At 43.6% G+C, this 20,965-nt stretch overlaps 1 protein-coding gene across 11 annotated transcripts in view; it reads left to right on the top strand.

Moving 5' to 3' along the window:
* The window catches only part of LOC147456680 (uncharacterized), a 37,684-nt gene extending 17,247 nt beyond the window's left edge, over positions 1-20,437 (top strand). Inside the window, exons 2-6 of one of the 11 annotated variants that reach the window (XM_086515120.1) lie at positions 16,971-17,367; positions 17,485-17,551; positions 19,229-19,397; positions 19,676-19,773; positions 19,862-20,437. In XM_086515120.1, the coding sequence (XP_086371246.1) occupies positions 19,266-19,397; positions 19,676-19,773; positions 19,862-20,015 (384 nt within the window). In that variant the 5' untranslated portion in view covers positions 16,971-17,367; positions 17,485-17,551; positions 19,229-19,265 and the 3' untranslated portion in view covers positions 20,016-20,437. Of the gene's footprint in view, positions 1-16,970; positions 19,122-19,228; positions 19,398-19,675; positions 19,774-19,861 lie in introns of all 11 variants that reach the window. The other 10 variants (XM_086515118.1, XM_086515112.1, XM_086515119.1 and 7 more) reach the window with 10 other exon arrangements.
* The last annotated feature ends 528 nt before the right edge of the window (positions 20,438-20,965 follow it).

The following is a 20,965-nucleotide window of genomic DNA, read 5'->3' as shown; positions in this document are numbered from 1 at the left end:
TGAAGCGGATGAGTACACGCACGACTTGGACACAGCTTTTGCTAAGGTCCGCGAGGCTTTGCAAAAATCTCAGGAAAGACAGAATAAGGCAGCAGATTGCCAGTGTCGCCATTTGAAATTGAAGGAGAATGATTGGGTGCTCTTACGTTTTGAGAAGGCATGTCTGAGAAAGAAAAAGGGAAAGGAGAGGCTTTTTCCAAAGCTTAGTATGCGATACTACGGACCTTTCCAGATGTCTCCTTCCGACTAAAACTGCCCGACACTTGGAGGATTCACAATGGTATTTCATGTGAGTCTCTTGAAACCTTTAAAGGTGATGTGCCCGAAGACGGCGAGCCTGATGAGCAACCTGAAGTGGAAGAAAACGAGGAGATCCTTGTTCCTGAACAGATATTGGCACATAAGGACATAAAGAATAAAAGTAAAGTGAGAAGGCGTTTCTTTGTTAAATTCAAGAACTATCCTGCATTGGATGCGAAGTGGATGGAGGAGGAGGACGTAGCAGATACTCCTCAGATTGTAAAACTTTACCTTGAAGCTTTTGGTTTAGCATAGTCTACTCCAAATGGAACCTCGAATTCAGCTTGGCCGGAGATCTCGTGCAGTGGCTTTGCACAAGAGGGGAGTTACTCCGCTCCTTTGTCAACAGATGCCTTGATTTATGAATACTAGAGTCACTAATGTCTCTTTGAGCTTCAGGGATATTGAGAGCTGATTGAGAGCTGACAGTATTCTGCTGTATTACTTTATGAAATGTAATTCTGGATATTATGAAACCGATTTGTTCGTGACTTGTTTAAGTACAGGAACTGATAGACAAAATGACTGCAACATTTTGGTCTGAATGATCTTGATAGACATGGTTGCAATAGGGATTAGTCAATCGGGCATCTATGAGGTTCTGAATGGATCTAGATGTGATTGCTAATTGCATTGTCGATAAATCATGGTCTAATATCCGAATGAATGTTGAATGTGATTGGTCATGTGATGTCCTGTGATGTCGTGTGATGTGACTGTCGATTGGTACATGTGTTGGATGTGTGTTCCTAGTGCATCGATACTAACATTCAGTGTCTGTTAAGACAGTTTATGGCTTCTGTCTGTTTTGCACGCGTAATCGAGGGCGATTACGATGCTTTCAAGAGGGGGGTATGTCACAAATCAATGTCGTAGCAGCCTGCAAGGGAGCAGCAAATACACACTCACACACCCTTTCTCTGGCCAGCTCCCAGAAATGGCGGAAATTCAGCTCTAGGGCTCGCGTGGCATGTTGTACGGCAGTCCCTGCGATTCACGCAAGCTATATGGAGTGATACATGGCTGACAGCGTACGGAAAGCAAAGCTTTTGGCGAGTGCAGCTTGCGACAGTTTTGCTTTATGTTCTGGCTACGCAATTGGCAAGATAGAGAGAGAGAGAGAGAGCTTTTCAAATTTAAGCCCTTGCTTTATTTTAGCTCAAGAGAGCTTGTGAGAGAAAATTGAAAGTGCTTTATTGGACAGCTTTTAATTTTCAGCTCTTGGGACTCTGCTTTTGGCATCCCTTGTAAATCTTTAAATTAGTAGTTTGTGCTCTCACTTCTTAGAGCATCTGGACGTAGAGTCTGAGAGTGAGTCCCGACTACTCGCTTGTACTTTGAGTTGCAGATTAATACAAAAAGAAATACCGAAAGGGGCGCCAGTCTCTGGGGCCAATATCTCTATGCACGGAACTCCGCCAGGCCAGTGTCGAATCAATTGTGAACTGTGAACTGTGAACTGTTTTGAAGTGATTTATTGTGGTGTCGTGGTAGATTCTCGACTTGGAGTGTTCAAGTCTGTCACACCAACTCTTGGACCAGAAGTTTTTGAGTTTGAATGCTTTTCATGTAAACTGTGCCTTTAAATATGGCCCATGGGCTCTCACTCTGGCAGTCTACCCGGGGTAGATGCAGAGCAACGCCATGGGAGTTGTACCGTGTTGAAGCAATATAAAGAAATATCTAAAGGGACGCCAAGGTTTGGGGCAAGTTACTGACTTTGCTGGATTTGCAAAAGTCATTTGAAGTATATTGTGATGCTTGTGGTCATTGTCTGGGAGGGGTCTTAATGCAAGAAGGCCATGTGATTGCCTTTGAAAGCCGATCGTTTTCAAGGCTAGAATTGACAGCACAGATATATGAGAAAGAGCTGCTGGCAGTGATCCATGTTGTTACTGAATGGCAACATTACCTACTCGGAGCCGATTTTACAGTCTTCACTAATCATCAGAGTTTACGCTACTTCTTGTTCACAGAAGCAGCTTTCTGGAAAAGCAAATGCGGTGGGCTAACATCTTGTCACAGTTTCACTTTCAAATTGTCCATGTTCAGGGACAAAAGAACTTGGTTGCAGATGCTTTGTCTCAGAAGCCGCTAGTCTTGGCTATTTCCACGATTCATCATAGAAGCTTGGGGAACATGGTTGATCAGTATGCCACAGATCCGTATTTTTTTCATATATTCACTCGAATACAGAATGGGGAGGTAGTAGCGGGATATTCCATACGGGATGGCTACTTGATGAAGAAAACGATGTTGTGCATTACATAGCCGTTGAGGGAAAAGGTTCTGACTGAGTACCATTGTCCACCTTTTACGGGTCACCGCGACATCGACACCACCTTGAAAGGTGTGGAGCGTTACTTCTATTGGCCGATTCTCAAGAAAGATGTGGATGACTTTGTATGCAATTGTTTAGTATGCCAGAAAGTCAAGTTTGATAGGCATAAGGCAAAGGGTTTGTTACAGCCTTTACCCATTTCCACCCGTCCATGGGGAAGTATTGCTATGGATTTAATTTTTGATCTCCCGAAGACAGAGTGGGCAAGATGGCATTTTAATTGTCATCGGCGACAGATTTAGCAAGCAAGCTCACTTCATTCCAGTGAAGAAAACAGTCAAGCCGGATCATTTAGCGAGACTGTCTATTGCATAAATTTTGCAACTCCATGGCATGCCTGAGACAATAGTCTCTGACAGAGATCCCCGATTCATGAGTTTGTTTGGGAGGGCTATTTGGGAGAACATTGGCCCACGGTTGCAGTTCCCGTCATCTTTTCACCTGCAGATAGATGGGCAATCTGAGATTGGAAATTCAGTTGTACTGGATTTATTGAAGTCTTACATTTGTGATTGTCACAAATCAGTGACGTGGCAGCCATTTGGGCAGTAGAAACCACACACACACCTCAACTGACGTGGTAGCAGTCCCGTAAATAACGGCGCACTTCACGGCGGAAAACGCTGAAGACCGTACGACATGCTGACATGGCTGGCTGGCGTGAGAAAAAAAGCATGGCTGTTTTTTTTTACGCAGCTGAAATCTACGCAAAGATTTGAGAGAGAGCTTTTGGAGTATTTGCTTTATTTTATAAAAAGGTTTGAGAGCTTTTGATTTTCAGCTTTTGGGGCTCTGCTCTTAGCATCCCTTGTAAACCTTTATAAGTGAGGTTTGGGCTCTCACTTCTCAGAGCATCTGGACACAGAGTCTCAGAGTGAGACCCTTCCATTCCCTTGTACTTTGAGTTGCAGATTAATACAAAAAGAAATATTGAAAGGGGCGCCAGTCTTTGGGGCCAATATCTCTAGGCACGGAACTCCGCCGGGCCGTGTCGAATCAATTGTGAACTGTGAACTATTTTGAAGTGTATACTTGCCGTGTCGCGGTAGAATCTTGACTTGGAGTGTCCAAGTTTGTTACAGTGGTATCAGAGCCAGGTTTCGATCTTGGGACCTGTGGGTTATGGACCCACCACCTTTTATGAGTGAGCGCAGCATAGCTACCACCTTGAAAGGTGTGTAGAGTTACTTCTTTTATCCGGGACTCAAGAAGGACGTGGACGATTTTGTACGCAGTTGCTTGGTATGCCAGAAGGTCAAGTTTGGCAAGCATAAAGCATAGGGTTTGTTACAACCTTTACCCATACCCACCCGCCTCTCGAAAAGTATTGCAATGAATTTCATTTTTGATCTCCCAAGAACATAGAGTGGTCACGATGGTATCTGGGCTGTTATTGACAGATTTAGCAAGCAAGCTCATTTCATTCCAGTGAAGAAGACAGTCAAGCTGAATCACTTAGCGAGACTATTTGTGGCCCAGATCTTCAGATTGCATGGCATGCCTAAGATGATTGTCTCGGACACGGACCCCAGATTTACGAGTTTGTTTTGGAAGGCAATTTGGGAGAACATTGGCACGCGGTTGCAATTCTCGTCATCTTTCCACCCGCAGACTGACGAGCAATCAAAGATTGCTAATTCAATGGTACTAGCTTTATTGAAGTCTTACATCTCGGATCAGAAGACTCAATGGGAAAAGTATTTACCTTTGGTGGAATTTGCCTACAATAACACGATACACTCTTCAACGGGGAAGGCGCCATTTGAGATTATTGAAGGTGCTACGAGGGTTCCACCCTTCCTAAGCACGACAGATAAGATTTTTGAAGCCGACGAGTACACGTGTGACTTGGACATGGCTTTTGCCAAGGTCTACGAGGCTTTGCAGAAATCTCAAGAAAGAAAGAAAAAGGCAGCAGATCGCCATCGTCATGATTTGAAATTGAAGGAAAATGATTGGGTGCTCTTACGTTTTGAGAAGGAACGCCTGAGAAAGAAAAAGGGAAAGGAGAGGCTTTTTCCAAAGCTTAGTATGCGATATTACGGCCATTTCCAGATTTTTGAAAAGATAAATGATGTCTCCTTTAGACTGAAGCTGCCCGATACTTGGAGGATTCACAATGCTTTTCATGTGAGTCTCCTGAAGCCTTTTAAAAGGGGATGTGCATGAAGATGGGGAGCCTGATGAGCAACCCGAAGTGGAAGAAAACAAGGAGATCCTTGTTCTAAAACAGATATTGGCACATAAAGACAGAAAGATGAAGGGTAAAGGGATAAGGCGGTTCTTGGTTAAATTCAAGAACTATCCTGCATTGGATGCGAAGTGGATGGAGGAGGACCTAGCAGATATTCCTCAGATTGTGAATCTTTACCTTGAAGCATTTGGATTAGCATAGTCTATTCTAAATGGAATCCCGAACTCAGCTTGGGCGGAATTTGGTGCAGCGGGTATGCACAAGAGGGGAGTCGCTCTGCTCCTTTGTCAAGAGATTGCCTCGCTCTTGATACTAAAGTCAGTGATTTCTCTTTTGAGTTTCCAAGATACTGTGAGCTGACATTATTTTGCTGTATGACTTTATGAACTGGAATTCCCGATAATATGATATTGATTTGTTCTTGACTTGTCTAAGTGCAGGAACTGATAGACGAAATCACTGTAGCATTTCGGTCTGAACGATCTCGATAGACATGGTTGCAATAAGGATTAGTCAATCTGGCATCTATGGGGTCTCGAGTGGATCTAGATGCGATTGCTAAATGCATTGCCAATAAATCATGGTTTGAGATCCGAAAGAATTTTGAATGTGATTTGTCAAGTGATGTCCTGTGATGTCCTGTGATGTGACTGTCGATTGTTACATGTGCTGGATGTGTTTTCCTAGTGCGTCGGTACTAACAGTTAGTGTCTGTTAAGACAGTTTATGGCCTCTGTCTATTTTGCAGACGTAATTGAGGACGATTACAATGCTTTCAAGAGGGGGGTATGTCACAAATCAGTGACGTGGTAGCCATTTGGGCAGGAGTAACCACACACACACCCGAGCTCACGTGGCAACAGTTCCGTACATCACGGCGCACTTCACGACGGAAAAACGCGGAAGACCGAATGACATGCTGACCTGGCTGGCTGGCTGGCGTGAGAAAAAAAGCAAGGCTGTTTTTTTTTTCGCAGATGAAATCTACACAAAGATTTGAGAGAGAGCTTTGGAGTATTTGCTTTATTTTTTAAAAAGGCTTGAAAGCTTTTGATTTTCAGCTTTTGGAGCTCTGCTTTTAGCATCCCTTGTAAACCTTTATAAATGAGGTTTGGGCTCTCACATCTCAGAGCATCTGGACGCAGAGTCCTTTGAGTTGCAGATTAATACAAAAAGAAATACCGAATGGGGCGCCGGTCTTTGGGGCCAATATCTCTAGGCACGGAACTCCGCCGGGCCGTGTCGAATCAATTGTGAATTGTGAACTATTTTCAAGTGAATTCATGTCGTGTCGCGGTAGAATTTTGACTTGGAGTGTCCAAGTTTGGTACACTGATTAGAAGACTCATTGGGAATTTTTTTTGTCCTTGGTGGAATTTGCCTACAATAACACGATACACTCTTTGACGGGGAAGGCGCCATTTGAGATCATTGAAGGTGTTCCGAAGGTTCCACCCTTCCTTAGCACCAATTTTTATTTTCTTTTGAAGCCGACTAGTACACTTGGGACTTGGACACTGCATTTGCCAAGGTATAGGAGGCTTTAGTGAAATCTCAGGAACAACACAAGAAGGCAGCAGATTGACACCGTCGCGATTTCGTTTTGAGAAGGCATGCCTAAGAAAGAAAAGGGAAAAGGAGCGGCTTATTTCAAAGCTTAGCATGAGGTATTATGGCCCTTTCCAGATAAAAGAAAAGATATATAATGTCTTCTTTAGACTAAAGCTGCCCGATACTTGGAAGATTCACAATGCTTTTCGTGTGAGTCTATTGAAACCTTTTAAAAGCGATATGCCCGATGATGGGGAGCCTGATGAGCAACTTGAAGTGGAGGAAAGCGAGGAGATATCGTTCCAGAACAGATTTTTGCACACAAGGACAAAAAGATATAAGGTAAAGTAGGCGGTTCTTGGTTAAGTTCAAGAACTATCCTGCATTGGATGCGAAGTAAATGGAGGAGGAGGACCTAGTAGATACTCCTCAGATTTTGGAACTTTACCTTGAAGCATTCGGTTTAGCATAGTCTACTCCGATAGAACCCCAACTTCAGCGAGGGTGAATCTAGTGTAGCAGGTTTGTACTAGAGGGGAGTCACTCCGCTCCTTTGTCAATGGATTACCCTGATTTTGAATAGTCACTGATGTCCCCTTTGGGTTTAAGGGATACTAAAGGGCTAAGTAGTATTCTGTTGTATGACTTTATAACTGGAATTTCCGAAAATGAAAATGATTGATTTGTACTTGACTTTTTTGAGTGCAGGAGCTGAAAGACGAAATGACTGCAGCATTTTGGTCTCATAAATCTCTAGACATATTGCAATAAGGATTAGTTAAATCGGGCATCGGTGAGGTCCGAAATTGATCTAGATGCGATTACTAAATACGTTGCCGATTGGTCATGGTTTGAGATTTGGAATGAATTTGTATGTGATTTGTCATGTGATGTCCTATGATGTGACTATCATTTTGTACAAGTGCTAGATGTGTTGTGTCTAGTGCGTCGGTACTAACAGTCAGTGTCTACGAAGACAGTTTATGGCCTTTGTCTGTTTTGTAGATGTAATCAAGGGCGATTACAATTCTATCAAGAGGGGTGTATGTCACAAACTGGTGACGTGGCACGCCCCCGGACACACACACCCTGCGACAGGAAATGCCACATGGTAGCAGGCCCCGGAAAAGATGTCGAACGGCTGACATGGTAGTTCGTACTGACCTCCGCAATTTTTGTTGACATGCTGACCTGGCAGACATACGGAATTCCATGATTTACGCTGACCGACTGTACGAAAATTATGCTGGCTGAATTTGGCAGCTTTTGGGTTACAATTGCTTTTAAGTTTGAGAAGCTTTTGAGTTTAACTTTTGAGGCTCTGCTTTTGGGCATCCCTTGTAATAATAAATAAGCCTCAGGGGCTCACTTGTATGGGCATTTGGACGCAGAGATTGAGAGTGAGCACCCGCGGGCTCTTGTACTTTGCACACAGATTAATATAAAAAGAAATACCGAAAGGGGCGCTAGTCTTTGGGGCCAATACCTTTGGGCACGAAACTTCGCTGCGGCGTGTCATCTTTTGTGAACTGTTTTAAAGAGAATCTCTGTTGTGTCGCAATAGAATCTAGACTTGGGGTGTCCAAGTTTGTTACAAGCACCTCTCTCTGAAGTGTGGCTCTTGTCTCTCTACACTCCTCATCATATCAACTATTCTGTGGCATACTCCTAGAACGTCGTCTATGCCCGGGTTGGGTGTGGGTATGCCTCTACTACTACATCATGTAAAGTCTTGATCAATATCTGGGTAAGTTTCTCTAATGGGCGTCCCGGCTCCTCTGTGGCCTGGAGTTTGTAAATACTGTCCATGTAGACAGAGTCAATTTCTTATGTAAAAGTGTATTTGGAATGAAACTGTAAATGTGAGGAGGGTGTGATCTATTGCTACTCCAATAGGACTAGAGCCAACTATAAAATCTTGAATAGGTGGTATTAAACTGGGCCTAGCCATAACATAGTCCACGGTGCTAGCCTCATATCTGTTAGGAAAACAAGTGAACCCACTTGCTGTTGGAAATCTCTGTAGGCCATTCAGGATGGCCAACCTATGTGCAGTCCCCATGTCTCTCAATTATCTCGCATATTCATTATGCACCACATCCCGTGAGCACTTGGCCAATCTCATATCACTGACATCCAATTTTCTTAACATCTCCTCTGAGGTATGATAGAAGGCTGTTTGAGAGTGGCCCGTTCTGGCATTGAAGTCCCCTAGGAGGATGCCATCCCCATCTCTAGAAAGCCCATATGTCCTCATATTAAATCATGTATAGTGAGTGCCCCTTGGGTGGTGCGTAGAGGGATGTGCTCGGGGGGATATATCATATTGCAATATAAAGTGGTCTCCCTGTTTCTGCTCTCACCGTGACCCACATATATCTAGCATGCTCATCTTTGTGAACAATACGAATGAGAGGGTGCAACTCTTCCTTGAATAAGATTGCTACACCTCCTAACCCACGTCCTCTATGCTTTGATCTCACCTCTTGTCTACAAGTGGTCTCCCAATGGTATTCCGTCACGCTAGGCAATGTGACACCGGGAGTTTGATGTGTCTCAGAGTAGAAAATACTTTCTCTTCCCCTGAAGCTATCCTCAAATGCACCAACATCTAGCTTCATTGATCTAATTACAATTCTATAGTGCCATTTTGAGATTGGTCCCATAGGTCTCGCACCGTCATGCAGCGCGTCTTTCCAAGATCACCACTCTCTTCCCTCTCTAGAAAGAAAATTTCCCCTTCTTCCTCGCAGCCTTGATTGGCATCAGCTCTTGCATGTGTGCAATCTGTGCTAAAGTGAGGTCATCGCGAAGAAATATCCCAGTTTGTTAAGGGTTGGCTTCTTCTTCAAGAACTCTCTCCTAGTTTCCACAGTAGGGAAATGTAAAATGAGTGCTCTTTCCTTGGAACTTCCTTCCCCACCGTTTCCTTTCTTCCCCACTCTCCATGCACTTGTGTGTGTGGCTTCAGAAATGCGTTTCAAGAGTTCTTTCACTTCGTCTTCCACATTTCCAATGTACGTAAGTCTTGTGACACACACGTGAAGGGCTCTAGTCTTCCGCTTTTGCTCTTCCTTGATAGTCATTTTGATAATGGTTGTTGTCGATGTAGCTTCAGCCATCTTGGCTTTTCCCTTCTTTGCAACCTCAATTCACTCTTCGGCTTCAACAACCTTCTTTTGCGTTTTGGTGAGGACATCCACCCATGGAGTGGTTGTTCTTGACTTTTTCTCTTCCTCTGCCCGGAGAGGTTCACCTGTTCTCCGATCAATCATTGAGGGCTGAATTTCTCCCTGCTTACCCGGAATATTTTTACTTTTACAGACTTGCAATTGTCCCTTAAGTTCTTCAATCAATGTATCTTTTGCACTCAAGCGTTTTTCCATGTTTGATTTCCAGGACTCATTAGAAGCAAAGCCTCATCTAGCCTGTTTTGCATCACAACTTCCATTACCTGGACCTCTGCCCTCACAATGGCTTGCATCTCCCCTTTCAGTGCCGTGTAGATCTCATCGTGTTTACCAAGCATCTCTTTTCCCATCCCTTTCCTCATATGTGCATACATAGCATTTCTATAATTCTCCAGAGTTGCATACATCTCCTTCTCAAAGTCTACCCTCATAAGGTTTAACTCCGTCTTAATCATCACCTGTACCTTCTCAAACATTAGGTCATTCCTAACCCTGGATAGTTTTCTAGCTCTGAGAGAACTAGGTGATAATGTGCTATCCCGACTTTTCTGCCTAAATGTGACCTTTGCTTTGGGTGGTGTTTGAAATGCATCTGGATCAAAAGTATAGTCTGATTGGTCCATCATCTATGATATGTGCAACCTACAGAATTTGTGCTGGCCTGCAAGAACCTCCCTTGCCTCTGAGAGAGAGAGAGAGAGAGAGAGAGAGAGAGAGAGAGAGAGAGAGAGAAATGAAATGAAATGAAATGTTATATTAACGTCTTCAAAAGGCCAAACTGACCTATGAGTCCAGAAAGTTACAATGCGGTGTATCTGATACAAAATCAGATTAACAAAATAAATTAAACTAGGATAATAGAATATAAATACTACGGAATCCTAAACTAAGCTGATAGGTGTGAAAGGTGAAAGGCGCGAAATGTGTGAACTAAGCAGTACAATGTGTAGACAATATGGGAGGGAAGTAGAGAATCCATCTTCATAGAGATCCATCTTCATTTGCACTCTGGACGATGAAAAAGTATGGCTCGAATCCTTTGTTGTAGCCTCCTTCGAAACTGTGTAGCTCCTCTTCTCCATCAGGGTCGTCTAGATCTCCCTAGCTCCAATGCTCGGTCTATGAGAATCCCACTAGTGCGGGCAGACCTCTCCACTCTTGGCTGCTCCTCTGTCTGTTCTTCTGGGTGTATAGAGAGAGAGAGAGAGAGAGAGAGAGAGAGAGAGAGAGAGAGAGAGAGAGAGAGAGAGTGTGGCGGTTTGTGTTGTTTTTTCTTTTCTTCTATTTGGTTTCTTTTGTGTCTTTATTAGTTTTTCTCGTGTGCTGGTAGTTTTTCTCGTGTGCCGGCTGGGTGTGTGTGCACATGTTTGGTGTGTTTGTGTTTGTGTTTTGTTTTGTCTTTTCCTTTCACGGGGGTCGTTGTAGTGGGTTCTTCAGTGCGGTGTTTCCTTCCAACAATGGCAGCTTGATGGGTTCGGCTGGGATGAGAGCTTCCACTCCTGCTTGTGAACCGGTGGTCTTCTTTACATTGTCATCTGTGTTTGTTGGTGTTTGGTCTGTTGGCTTTTGACGAGTCACGACCTTACTGGCTTCCTCTTGCGGTGATTTTGTTTAGCGGCTACCCTTGTAAAAGCCTGCAGAGCATCCTCTGAAAGTAACAAAGATGTTTGCCAATGATATTTGAAAATCCTTCAAAGGATCGTGTTCTGTACTTCATTCACAAGTGAAGTGGAACAGGGAAGGCTTTTTGGAGTTGGTATTATTGCAAATTTTTAAAGATCCCCTAATTTAATTTTACCAAGCTGACCTACATTGGTGGATTTAATATGATATATAGAGAAAGTCATTTTTTGTGTTTATTTGACAAAGCTCATGAACACCCAAATCATGGCTCTTCTTTGTAATGGATGGACAAAGGAGAGTTAAGTGTTTGTAAAGCTCAAAACCTTTCCATATCATGTATATACAAGGAAATAAAGACGATCCTTGCACCATTAAAGTTTGTTTGTTTATTTGATTATGCTAACAAGCCCAGAAAAAACAGACCCCAGCATCAAGCTAGTTAAGGACATAACTTATCTATTCTCCTTTGTAGTTAAGACATAACTTATCTACGTCTATTGAAAACTCTTGTTTGCTGTATTACAATCCAGGTATAGGGCCCCTGAGATTCTTCTTGGATCAACAAAGTATGATACATTAGGCTCAAATATTTACAAATGAATCTATTTTCTCTACAACCAAAGCTTTCTAGACCTGACAGAATTTAGCGTGAACACAGCAATTATTGATATTGTCAGAATCTAGAATTTCACTGGGCCTTTCCCTTCTTTAAGTTTATGCATCAAATCTTGGACCGATGAGCTTGGAACGCAATGCACTACTCTGCTGCTCTAGATCAATAATGTCCAGGCCTCCCTCCCCTCTTAACAGTCACATGTCTCTAGAGCCATCTGAGCCACCAAGAAGGAAATTGCGCAATAAGCGCCGCAATTGGGACATAACCTTGAGGGTGTAGAGTCAAAGGGTATTGCAAGAATTACAGTCAAAGCTTTACGAGCCCAAGACAAATGCATAGAATACCAATGGCAAAGCTTCCTTGTAGCAGGGCTACAGTGTCACTGGCACGGAACAGGCAATTAGTTACAGTTGAGCTGGGTTTCACATTGGACGGCTCTCGCCTAGTCGGTGACACGTGGCAGGGATACGGGTGGTACTCTAGTGGACACCATGGCCAGCGAAGAAGTTGGTCCCAGCATGGAAAGTACCATACATGGACATGAAATTTTGCCACAGGGTGCGGTCCACCTAGCGACTTTGGAAGGTGTTTCTTTGCCGCTGGTAAATGGCTCCAGGATCAAATGCTACCACCCCTCACCATAAACCATACGTCTCTCTCCCCACTAGTATTTAACCTGCAGCGTTTCTTCTCCCTCATTCAGTTGGCATTAGACACCTTGTGCTCCCTATTGTCTTGCTAACGATTCACCTCACTGCTATCATTTGTCTTCATCACAGTCTTTGCCTCTAGCCCCAGTATTTAAACAATGTTCTTTTGCTAATTATGTTTGTCTTCTGCCCCGCAAATTCTTCAATTGATTCCCACTCTGTTTAATAGACGCATTGTGTTCTCGCATGCAACATTCTCCCATTTGGTTAATTGGATCTGTACCTTTGTTTAGTGGCACTGAGGTCTCTATCTGTTTAATTTCGGCTCTTCTCTCTTTTTCATAGAGATTTCTCATCGTAAACTGCATTACCACTTCCTTTCCTTGGTGTCCCCCTTTTTCCGGAGTATGCCTAGCAGCTGTTGTACTTTTCTTTTCCTGAATGCGGTCTTCCCTTCACTTGCAGAGTTGAGTTTCTGTGTGTTAGCCCTTGTGAACATAACAGTGTATGATTCATTTGCGAAATGTTTTACAAACCCATCTGTCTCTCAGGGTAAGTTCTATCCCCACCTTAAGTTTGGTATTCACTCTAATGTTTTCATCTCCTACACCCTCAACAATAGCCTTGGGCCTTCCAGATTGTTACTTGCTTTAGACGGTTCAAATAACTTTCCACGAGCAAGAGCATTTCCTCACCATGCCTTACTTAACCAAGTGAAATATCATCGTATCCTGTTTTCTCTCTTACTCCACCAACACTCTAGAGAAAAATCCCCAAAAAGCGCCATCTTCCCGTCTCCCTAGTTGTTCAACTTCCTCCAGCTCTCTAATTTCCTCCCTATGCTACCCTCTCCATCTACCCCGTCTGTCTGGTACGTGAAGGCCCTACCTTCCCCCCTCGTCCCTATCTAACTCTCTCGCCTCTACCCTCCCTATCTAACTTCCTCCCTATCTCGCAATTGCGAAGGGTAGCTTTGTGAAAAAAGCCAGCTTTGGCTGCAAGGTCAGTGAGTGATGATGACTCAGACAACAGTAGCCACGGCCTCGACGACATCACTTCCAATGACCCAATGATGAAAGTTACAGCATCTCGCCAGTAGACTCAAAGCTGGATTCTGAAGCTAACTATGAATCAGATGCTTCCAGCGATCGAGAGGAACATCCGAAAGGAGGTCAAAAGAAAGACAAACATCATGTCATCCCACATGAGATCAGGAGGCCTGCAACATCTAAAAATCGCTCAACATTCTCCTTGGATTTTTATCTACAGCCCCTCGACCATCTCTGAGCAAGGTCCTTTCCAGTGCTCAGCTACAGACTCTGGGTCTCACAGCATTGGTTGATGCATCATGCCGATCTACCAACCATTGTTCCATACATGAGCTTTTAAAATTTTTTCCCACGGTAAGGGGCGACAAACTCATTGCTACACGGCTTGGCCATGCCATGGATATGACTAGCTTTCCATTTGTGAAGCCGGCTACATAGATCTTTTCTCATTTGTCCAAGGATGCAACAATTCAAGCATGTCAAGAGATGCTCAGTACATATCACCCTAAGTACGAAAGAAACAAACAGCTCCTGGCAATCTTAGGTACTACTTTCTGGCCCGAGATGCCAAAGCAAATAAGGAAAAATATGACGTGCCCATTACATTCTCCCACTGGGAATGCCTTTACTGTTCGATCCACACCTTACCCTATGGATTCCATCAGATTCTCTTTACATCCTTACAGTTTAGGGCCAAACGATTTTGGGCAGTCTGTGCAGTTGAGCTTCAAATGTTTTGCAGCACCTCTCTTGGCGTGGGTCATAAATATACATGTTACCCTTGACGATGTGGATGAGGATACGCAACTACTGCATTCGCACGGGAAAAGAAAATCTCTAAGCATTCAAGCTGATCCTAAAGTAACTAAGAAAAAGAAGATCAAAGCAAAGGTGGCGAAGGACACAATAGAGTCTCTACTCTCATTGCCAATGTCAGAGACCAAGCAGGCTAGGGTGATGCATCTTCCGCGAAGCTCTCTGTCTACTTCCACCCCTTGTTCTATTGTGCCAGTGTCTACCTCCACTCTTCATGTCTAGCTCCACTCTTCATGACAAGTCGGTGGTTTCTCCCTCATAGGATCCTCTTCCTTCTTCTCTCATATTCACCCCTAGTGCAGTCAATATATCTCACACCCTACTCCTAGCTCACCAGCTGTGCCGCTTGTGCGTCCTCCAGCACCACATGCGATCTTCAAAGGTTGCCGACTCTACTTCTCTGTTTGAGCTTTCTGAGAAGATATTACAAGATTCAGGAATGCTATCGCCACCATAGCGCTAGGAACAAAGCAGTTAGCTGCTACGCACCAGCGTCACTTCGCCACATACGCAGCTATGGAGGGATCTCTTCGAGTCACCGAGAGTGCCATCGCAGATCAGGATGCTACTATTTTTGCATTGCAACAAGCTTTGAAGATAAAGTCCCAAATCATTGACGACCTTGAAGCACAGGGACAAGGATTTCGAGAAATGCTTTTACATGGAGATAGGTCTACCCAGGCTCCTGTAGGCATGGGGTATGGATGAATTGGATCAGAGACTCAAGTATTGCCTCGTGTCGGGTATGCTGCGACAGGTTCTTCTCTGCAATTCAAGAGACCCTCCACAGAGTCCATTCCAGTACTGTCCTCAACAGTATCCTCGGGGGTCTTAATCATCGGGCCATATGACACACATGCAGAGCGTTCCTTGCTGTGACAGCGTTGCTGGTGCCAGTACACTACCAGACAGGTGCTCCCACCTACCGTGCAGCAGGTGGATGCTCCTTTCACAGGAGGCCAGTTTGTAGACAACAGAGCCCAGCAGCCCCCAGTCCACAGCCTCACGGTTCCACCATTGATTTGATGGCTCCACCTTCAGAGACAGACACTTCGGGTGCGGCCATGGTGACTACTCTTTCTCTTGGGTGACTGCATCCGCTTGCAGTTCAGTCTTTTCACCATGGCAGTGCAGTAGCCGTTTATTTTTGCAGTCTTAAGGTCTTTTAGCAGCTTCAGTTGTTTCTCTCACCCGAGACGGCGAGTGGTCTTGTGGCGGGCAACGTGTAGCAGGGCTACAATGTCACTGGCACGGGACATGCAATTTGTTACAGTTGGGCTAGGTTTCACACTGGGCGGACTCTCGCCTGGTCGGTGACACGTGGCAGGGATACGGGTGGTGGTCCAGTCGACACCGTGGCCGCGCATCACCACCACAATTTTAAGATAGATTTAGCCGGAGTGGATATTTTGTAGCCGTTGGCGGCTCTTCATGTTTGTATAAACCCTTAGTTGGTTTGGATCATATTATCCATAGTTATCAGGAACGGGAAACCGGAACGGGGAACGCGGAACGGCAACTGCCACAAAATGCCATTCCCTGTTACGGGTGCTCACGTTTGAAACACAGAACGGGGATTTGGAACGGGAACTTAGAATGGGAACGGGGACGGAGACCTGAAAACGGCCATTCCCTGTTACTATGATATTATCATCTTCTTTGTGTGGTTGTGAGTTCTTGAGTCTAGTATCTTGAGTTCACGCACGTCATGTCTTCACCATCCGTGCACAGTTGAGCCTCGACACCCCCATTGTACCTATGAGTTCTGGGCTGGAGCTGAGTGTGTTGCCATGCCAGAGTCTATATTGGTTTCTTTGAGTTAGTCAATGTTTATGCTGTTCAGGTTTCACTGCTGAGTCTTGCTGTTGTTGCTCTGTTATTCACTGTCTTCTGTGTTTTCATTCTATGGAGTTAGATCTCATGCACATTGCACTAAGGAGCACCCACTATAGAGAGTACGACACATTATCTCCGCCACATTCCTCCTAATTGATTTCCAAAAATTGACTCACTTTGCTACTTCGGTGACTCATCAACGTGAACGAAAAAACCCAATTATCTGCTAGTCTGGGCTGCATAATCACATGGAACGGGAAATGGAAACGAGGCCGGCAAGGCCATTGAAGATGGACCTGGCTTGCTCTTTGCAATGGAGCAGATTAGAAACGGCTTCTTATAGTTCCATTTTGTATGTAACCATAATATATTCATTAAGAAATGGTACAAAGGGAATGAGAATCGGGTGACCTTGGAAATGGAGTTTCCTATCCGATAGGGCTCGAAACGGAGTTTCTTGTGACAATGCTGGGCTGGGCTGGGCTGGCGTCAACCAAGTAAAATGATCTTGCACTCCTTATCGACAGTATTCCTCAACTCCAACCAAAAAACCGAATGACTTGTGCCAATTGATAAGAGCACGGTTGGCCAAGCAAAAGGTATTAAGAGCTGCCTGTAAATTGTCCCAAGTTATGCCCAATATGATTTCTGGTGATTAGAAGTGTTAGGATTTGGTTGTCTTTGAAATAAGTGGATCAAATTTGATAAAACTCTTGGGTGACATATAAAACATGTGCGGTCCTTGGACACCTTCAATACCAACCGCTGACTAATCATGCATTTTTCTCTGTTGATGGATGCAGGTAAGAAGTACTTCCCTTCTCTTGTTGTGTGATGCTTTGTGTGCAGACTGCTGGACTACGAAAAATGATTCTTTACTTAAGTAATGAAACCTTTTTGTACATTATGGATGTGATTACATCTTTACTAAATAATTGTACAGATTTCTTAGAAGGTAAGAATGAGAGCTATTAGTCTTCTTGAACGTGTCTGTTCTTTGTGACACACACACACGCGCATACACACTCGCTTTTGAAGCAATTCTATATTGCAAGGAGGGAACCCACAACGGTTGCAGTGTATGTGTGCACGTGCGCTCTCATGCACACACTTACGACATCTGAACATCCAATAAATGCCGGAACTTCTACAATGAATCAAATTGAAAGAGTTTTGGACTTGCTGGGCAAGCCAGATCTGGTATCTTTATGCATTCATGGCATTTTGTACAGTGCTCCTGAGATGGATTTTTGTGGGTTTGTATCAAGCTGATGTAATTCTCAATTTTGTTATGGCTTGAATGCGTGATGAAGGAAGACATAGCAGCACTTGAATCTCCTTTTGCAGCAACAATGCTCGAAAATATGAATTGTGGAAGTGCAAGGTCGGTAAATCTCTGAAGCTCAACCATAGTTGATATATTTCACAGTTGGAAAGTTGATTAAATAGTATAATCATGGTATATAACATGCTAGGCTAGTCTGTCTCAAAGTAAACTGGAGTTGTAGCTTCAGCCAGTTTCTTGATAAGAGTCTCCCAAAGAATCACACATGTAAATGCATGTTGAGGGTGGCAATGGGGTATGAAATTGCATGAGAGCTTTGCAATGCGTTAAATTGAAAATATTTTTTTTTTTTAATAAATCATGAGCCCGGCGAAGGTAGTAGGGAGAAACTTTTTTCTTTTTGGCAAGAAAAAAGATCCTTCCATTAGTTTATAATAACTGCCCGAAGGCTACAAACCACCTTTGCGAGAGAGGGCTACATCAGAAACATGCAGAGACTCTCCCAACGAGAAAAAGTATGTACAATGAGGGCTAGATCACGAGATGAGAGGAGAAAAAAGCCACATTGGTGGCCGGTAGTGCCATCTAGGCACACCCTGAACCATGGTGAAGAAAGGCCCTGGGTGCCAAAGTCGCAAAAAAGCCTCTCGGCATGGTTGGAGCTGCCCTGAAGTCTCTCAAACTGACCCTTGAATCAGCTCCGGCCAAATGTCTTGAATAGTCTCTGCCGGTGGAACAAGGCGAGCGTCAAAGGTGCGAAAGCAACGGGCCCGCCAGATGAACCAGAGTGTCAGGCTGTAGATGAGCTCCCAAACACGACTCTCTATCATTGCACCACTCCTGAGGGATGAACTCTGTGGCAAGCTGAAGTGTAGGTCGACCCTCCTGGATCACTATCATCCTATCGGTGGAAGCCAACTCAAAGTGGAGCGCAGGGCCTGTGAGAGTTGACCAGGCTGCAACACCCCAAGTGTACTGTCAGACTATGGAGAGGGCTGGGATAAGCCAGAGAACCCGAAGCCAAACCTGCTGTGTCATGGGGCAGTCCCACAAACAATGGCGCTGACTCTCCAAAGCATGGCCACAAGCTGCACGTGTTGCCGAGAAGCCGTTGTGTATCAACCAACTCCCAACTGTTGTAGCCCTGTGCACTACAAGCCACTGAAACATAGTAACTCTCCTCGGTTGCCTGCTGTCTCACAACCGCTCCCAGAAGCCTGACAAGAACTCTGCTGTGAGACCCTCCTCCTACCAGTGAAGTGTTGCAGCTGGGTGAGCCTCTCTTTGTGCTGCCAGTATGTGTCGCCCCAAGCGAGCTATGTACTAGAAAAAGGGGGTCCTTGGGTGATCGGCTGAAGAGAAATGATCCCACCAGAACCACTCTCCCGGGTCGCATTGCACTTGTACCAGAGGGTGGCTCTCCCAAGCCCAAAGCCGCTAGTGTCCTGACGCAGTCGATGACACTAGTACAACTCTGATCCTCTGAAAGCAACACTCTGTATTTATAACTGCACATAGCTGTACATTACCCCTGCAAATAGCAGCCGTGGGGAACCACCTCCCCAATGGGAAGGAGGATACAAACATCAAGAACGCAGCCCATGAGCATCGAAACGTCAACCTTGGGGTTACATCACTAAGGCCTCACCAATTGAGCTACGCTTCTTGGGTAAATTCTTTAGGCGTGTTCATTCAAGAGATTGGGTTCTTATTTATTGTCTTGTATATGCTCATTTATTGACAAGAATGCCAACTATGCGATCCTTTTGTGTTCAGATTTATGACATAAAATCACATTTTATATCATGGTTCCATGAGCGTCTTTCTTATAAATTTTCGTTGGGATGCAAACCTTTTACAAATAAATCCAACTGCTAGTCCCGAAGCTGAAGATCTACTGCGTCGATTGCTACAATTCAACCCTCACAAAAGACTTACAGCTGAGGTAAGCCTAGTCAATCTATGTTCATAATTAATTCATAATCATTCAAAAGAAGAGAAAATAGGTTTGCAAAAGCGGTTTTCCCTCGTACATAATTTCATGTGCTTGATCTCCATGCATTGTCTCCTTTCTGTTTGAATATTATTGGCCATACTTTTGCTGATCAGGGTTCTCACATCACAGTCAATACTATCCATGTTTACAAATCTGATTGCATAATTAGGTGCTTTGCGGAAAGAACCCTTTTTTCTGAGTTTGTGCTTGAAAAAATTTGTTTGCAGCAAGCCCTACAGCATCCATACCTTGCTCAGTTCCATAATCCCATGGATGAACCTGTTTGCAATCGTGGGATCAGAATACCCATAGATGATAACACTAAGTGAGTTCAATCTCAACATGAATGCAACTCTTGATTTTGTTTAACTTGTCTAAATCATGTGTTGTGTTGTGTTTGTTTATTGCTTTAGATTTACGATACAAGAATATCGAGAGCGATTGTATTCGGAGATTGTTCGAAGGAAAAAAGAGATAAGGAGAAAGATGAGGGAAAAAGAACGCGTAGAGAGGGACTTGTCCCGGCAGTCGAGGCGCTCAAAATATCGCTCAAGTGGGAGCACATGAAGGGTAACCGAGCAAGACTGGCTGGTAGATTGAGCGCCTCCAAGGGTGTTGATACAAGATCTGTCGTGCTGCATTTCTAGCTGCATTGCTCTGGTGTTGTAGATGCTTGAGAATGTTGTATTCGACAAAAGCATCAAGATTCAACAGAGGCATAGCTTTTGGAGGGCAGTGCTCGCCTGCAAAGTATCCCCTGTACTTCACAATGCTGATTATAATTTTTGTTCTCAGATTCTACAGGAATCTCTTGTGACATCATGTTTATTCATGGTGTTCCAGAGTCATAGACTGCCTCACAGCGTCTGCTGGTGCAGCATGCAGTAGTGTTGCATGTTTGTGACACTGCCCCTTTTGTTCTATTTTCATGTGTTCTACATTCAAATTGTTCTTTTCTCACGATTCTCTAACAAGCTATACAAAGAGCATTGGGAGTTCATTGCCTTGACACTAGACTTAAACTAAAAAACTAAACTTAAAACATAAAAGCCAAACAGAAAACTTTTTTTCCCCTCGACGCATTAGTGGCCCACAAGGGAGGTGCTTAAAACCTGAAATCTCAGCACAAATTTAATCATAAATTTAAAATCTATAAACGAATATATAAAACCTTAAATTATACCTGAAATAAGCTAAATCTTAGTTTTATACTAATTAAATCTTAAACTAATTATAAAACTTGAAAACTATCTTAAACTTAAACTAAAAAACTAAACTTAAAATATAAAAATTAATTTTAAACTCAAAACTAAACCTAAAACCTAAAACTAAGCATAGACCTAATTGCAAACTTAAAAATCTAAAAAATGAATTTAAATCATATACTAAACTTTAAATTTATACCTAAATCATAAACTAAATCTTGTGTCTATACTAATTCAACTTTAAACCAATAAAAAAATCAAATTTACGCAACAAAAATTTATCAAGATTTTAATGTAAATATCTTCATGAAA

This window comes from Adiantum capillus-veneris, chromosome 6 (genome assembly GCF_014529385.1).
Source record: "Adiantum capillus-veneris isolate H3 chromosome 6, ASM1452938v2, whole genome shotgun sequence".
In the NCBI taxonomy this organism is placed as follows: domain Eukaryota; kingdom Viridiplantae; phylum Streptophyta; class Polypodiopsida; order Polypodiales; family Pteridaceae; genus Adiantum; species Adiantum capillus-veneris.
Note: the sequence above shows the minus strand (reverse complement) of the source record. Positions and strands in the feature narration are given on the sequence as shown.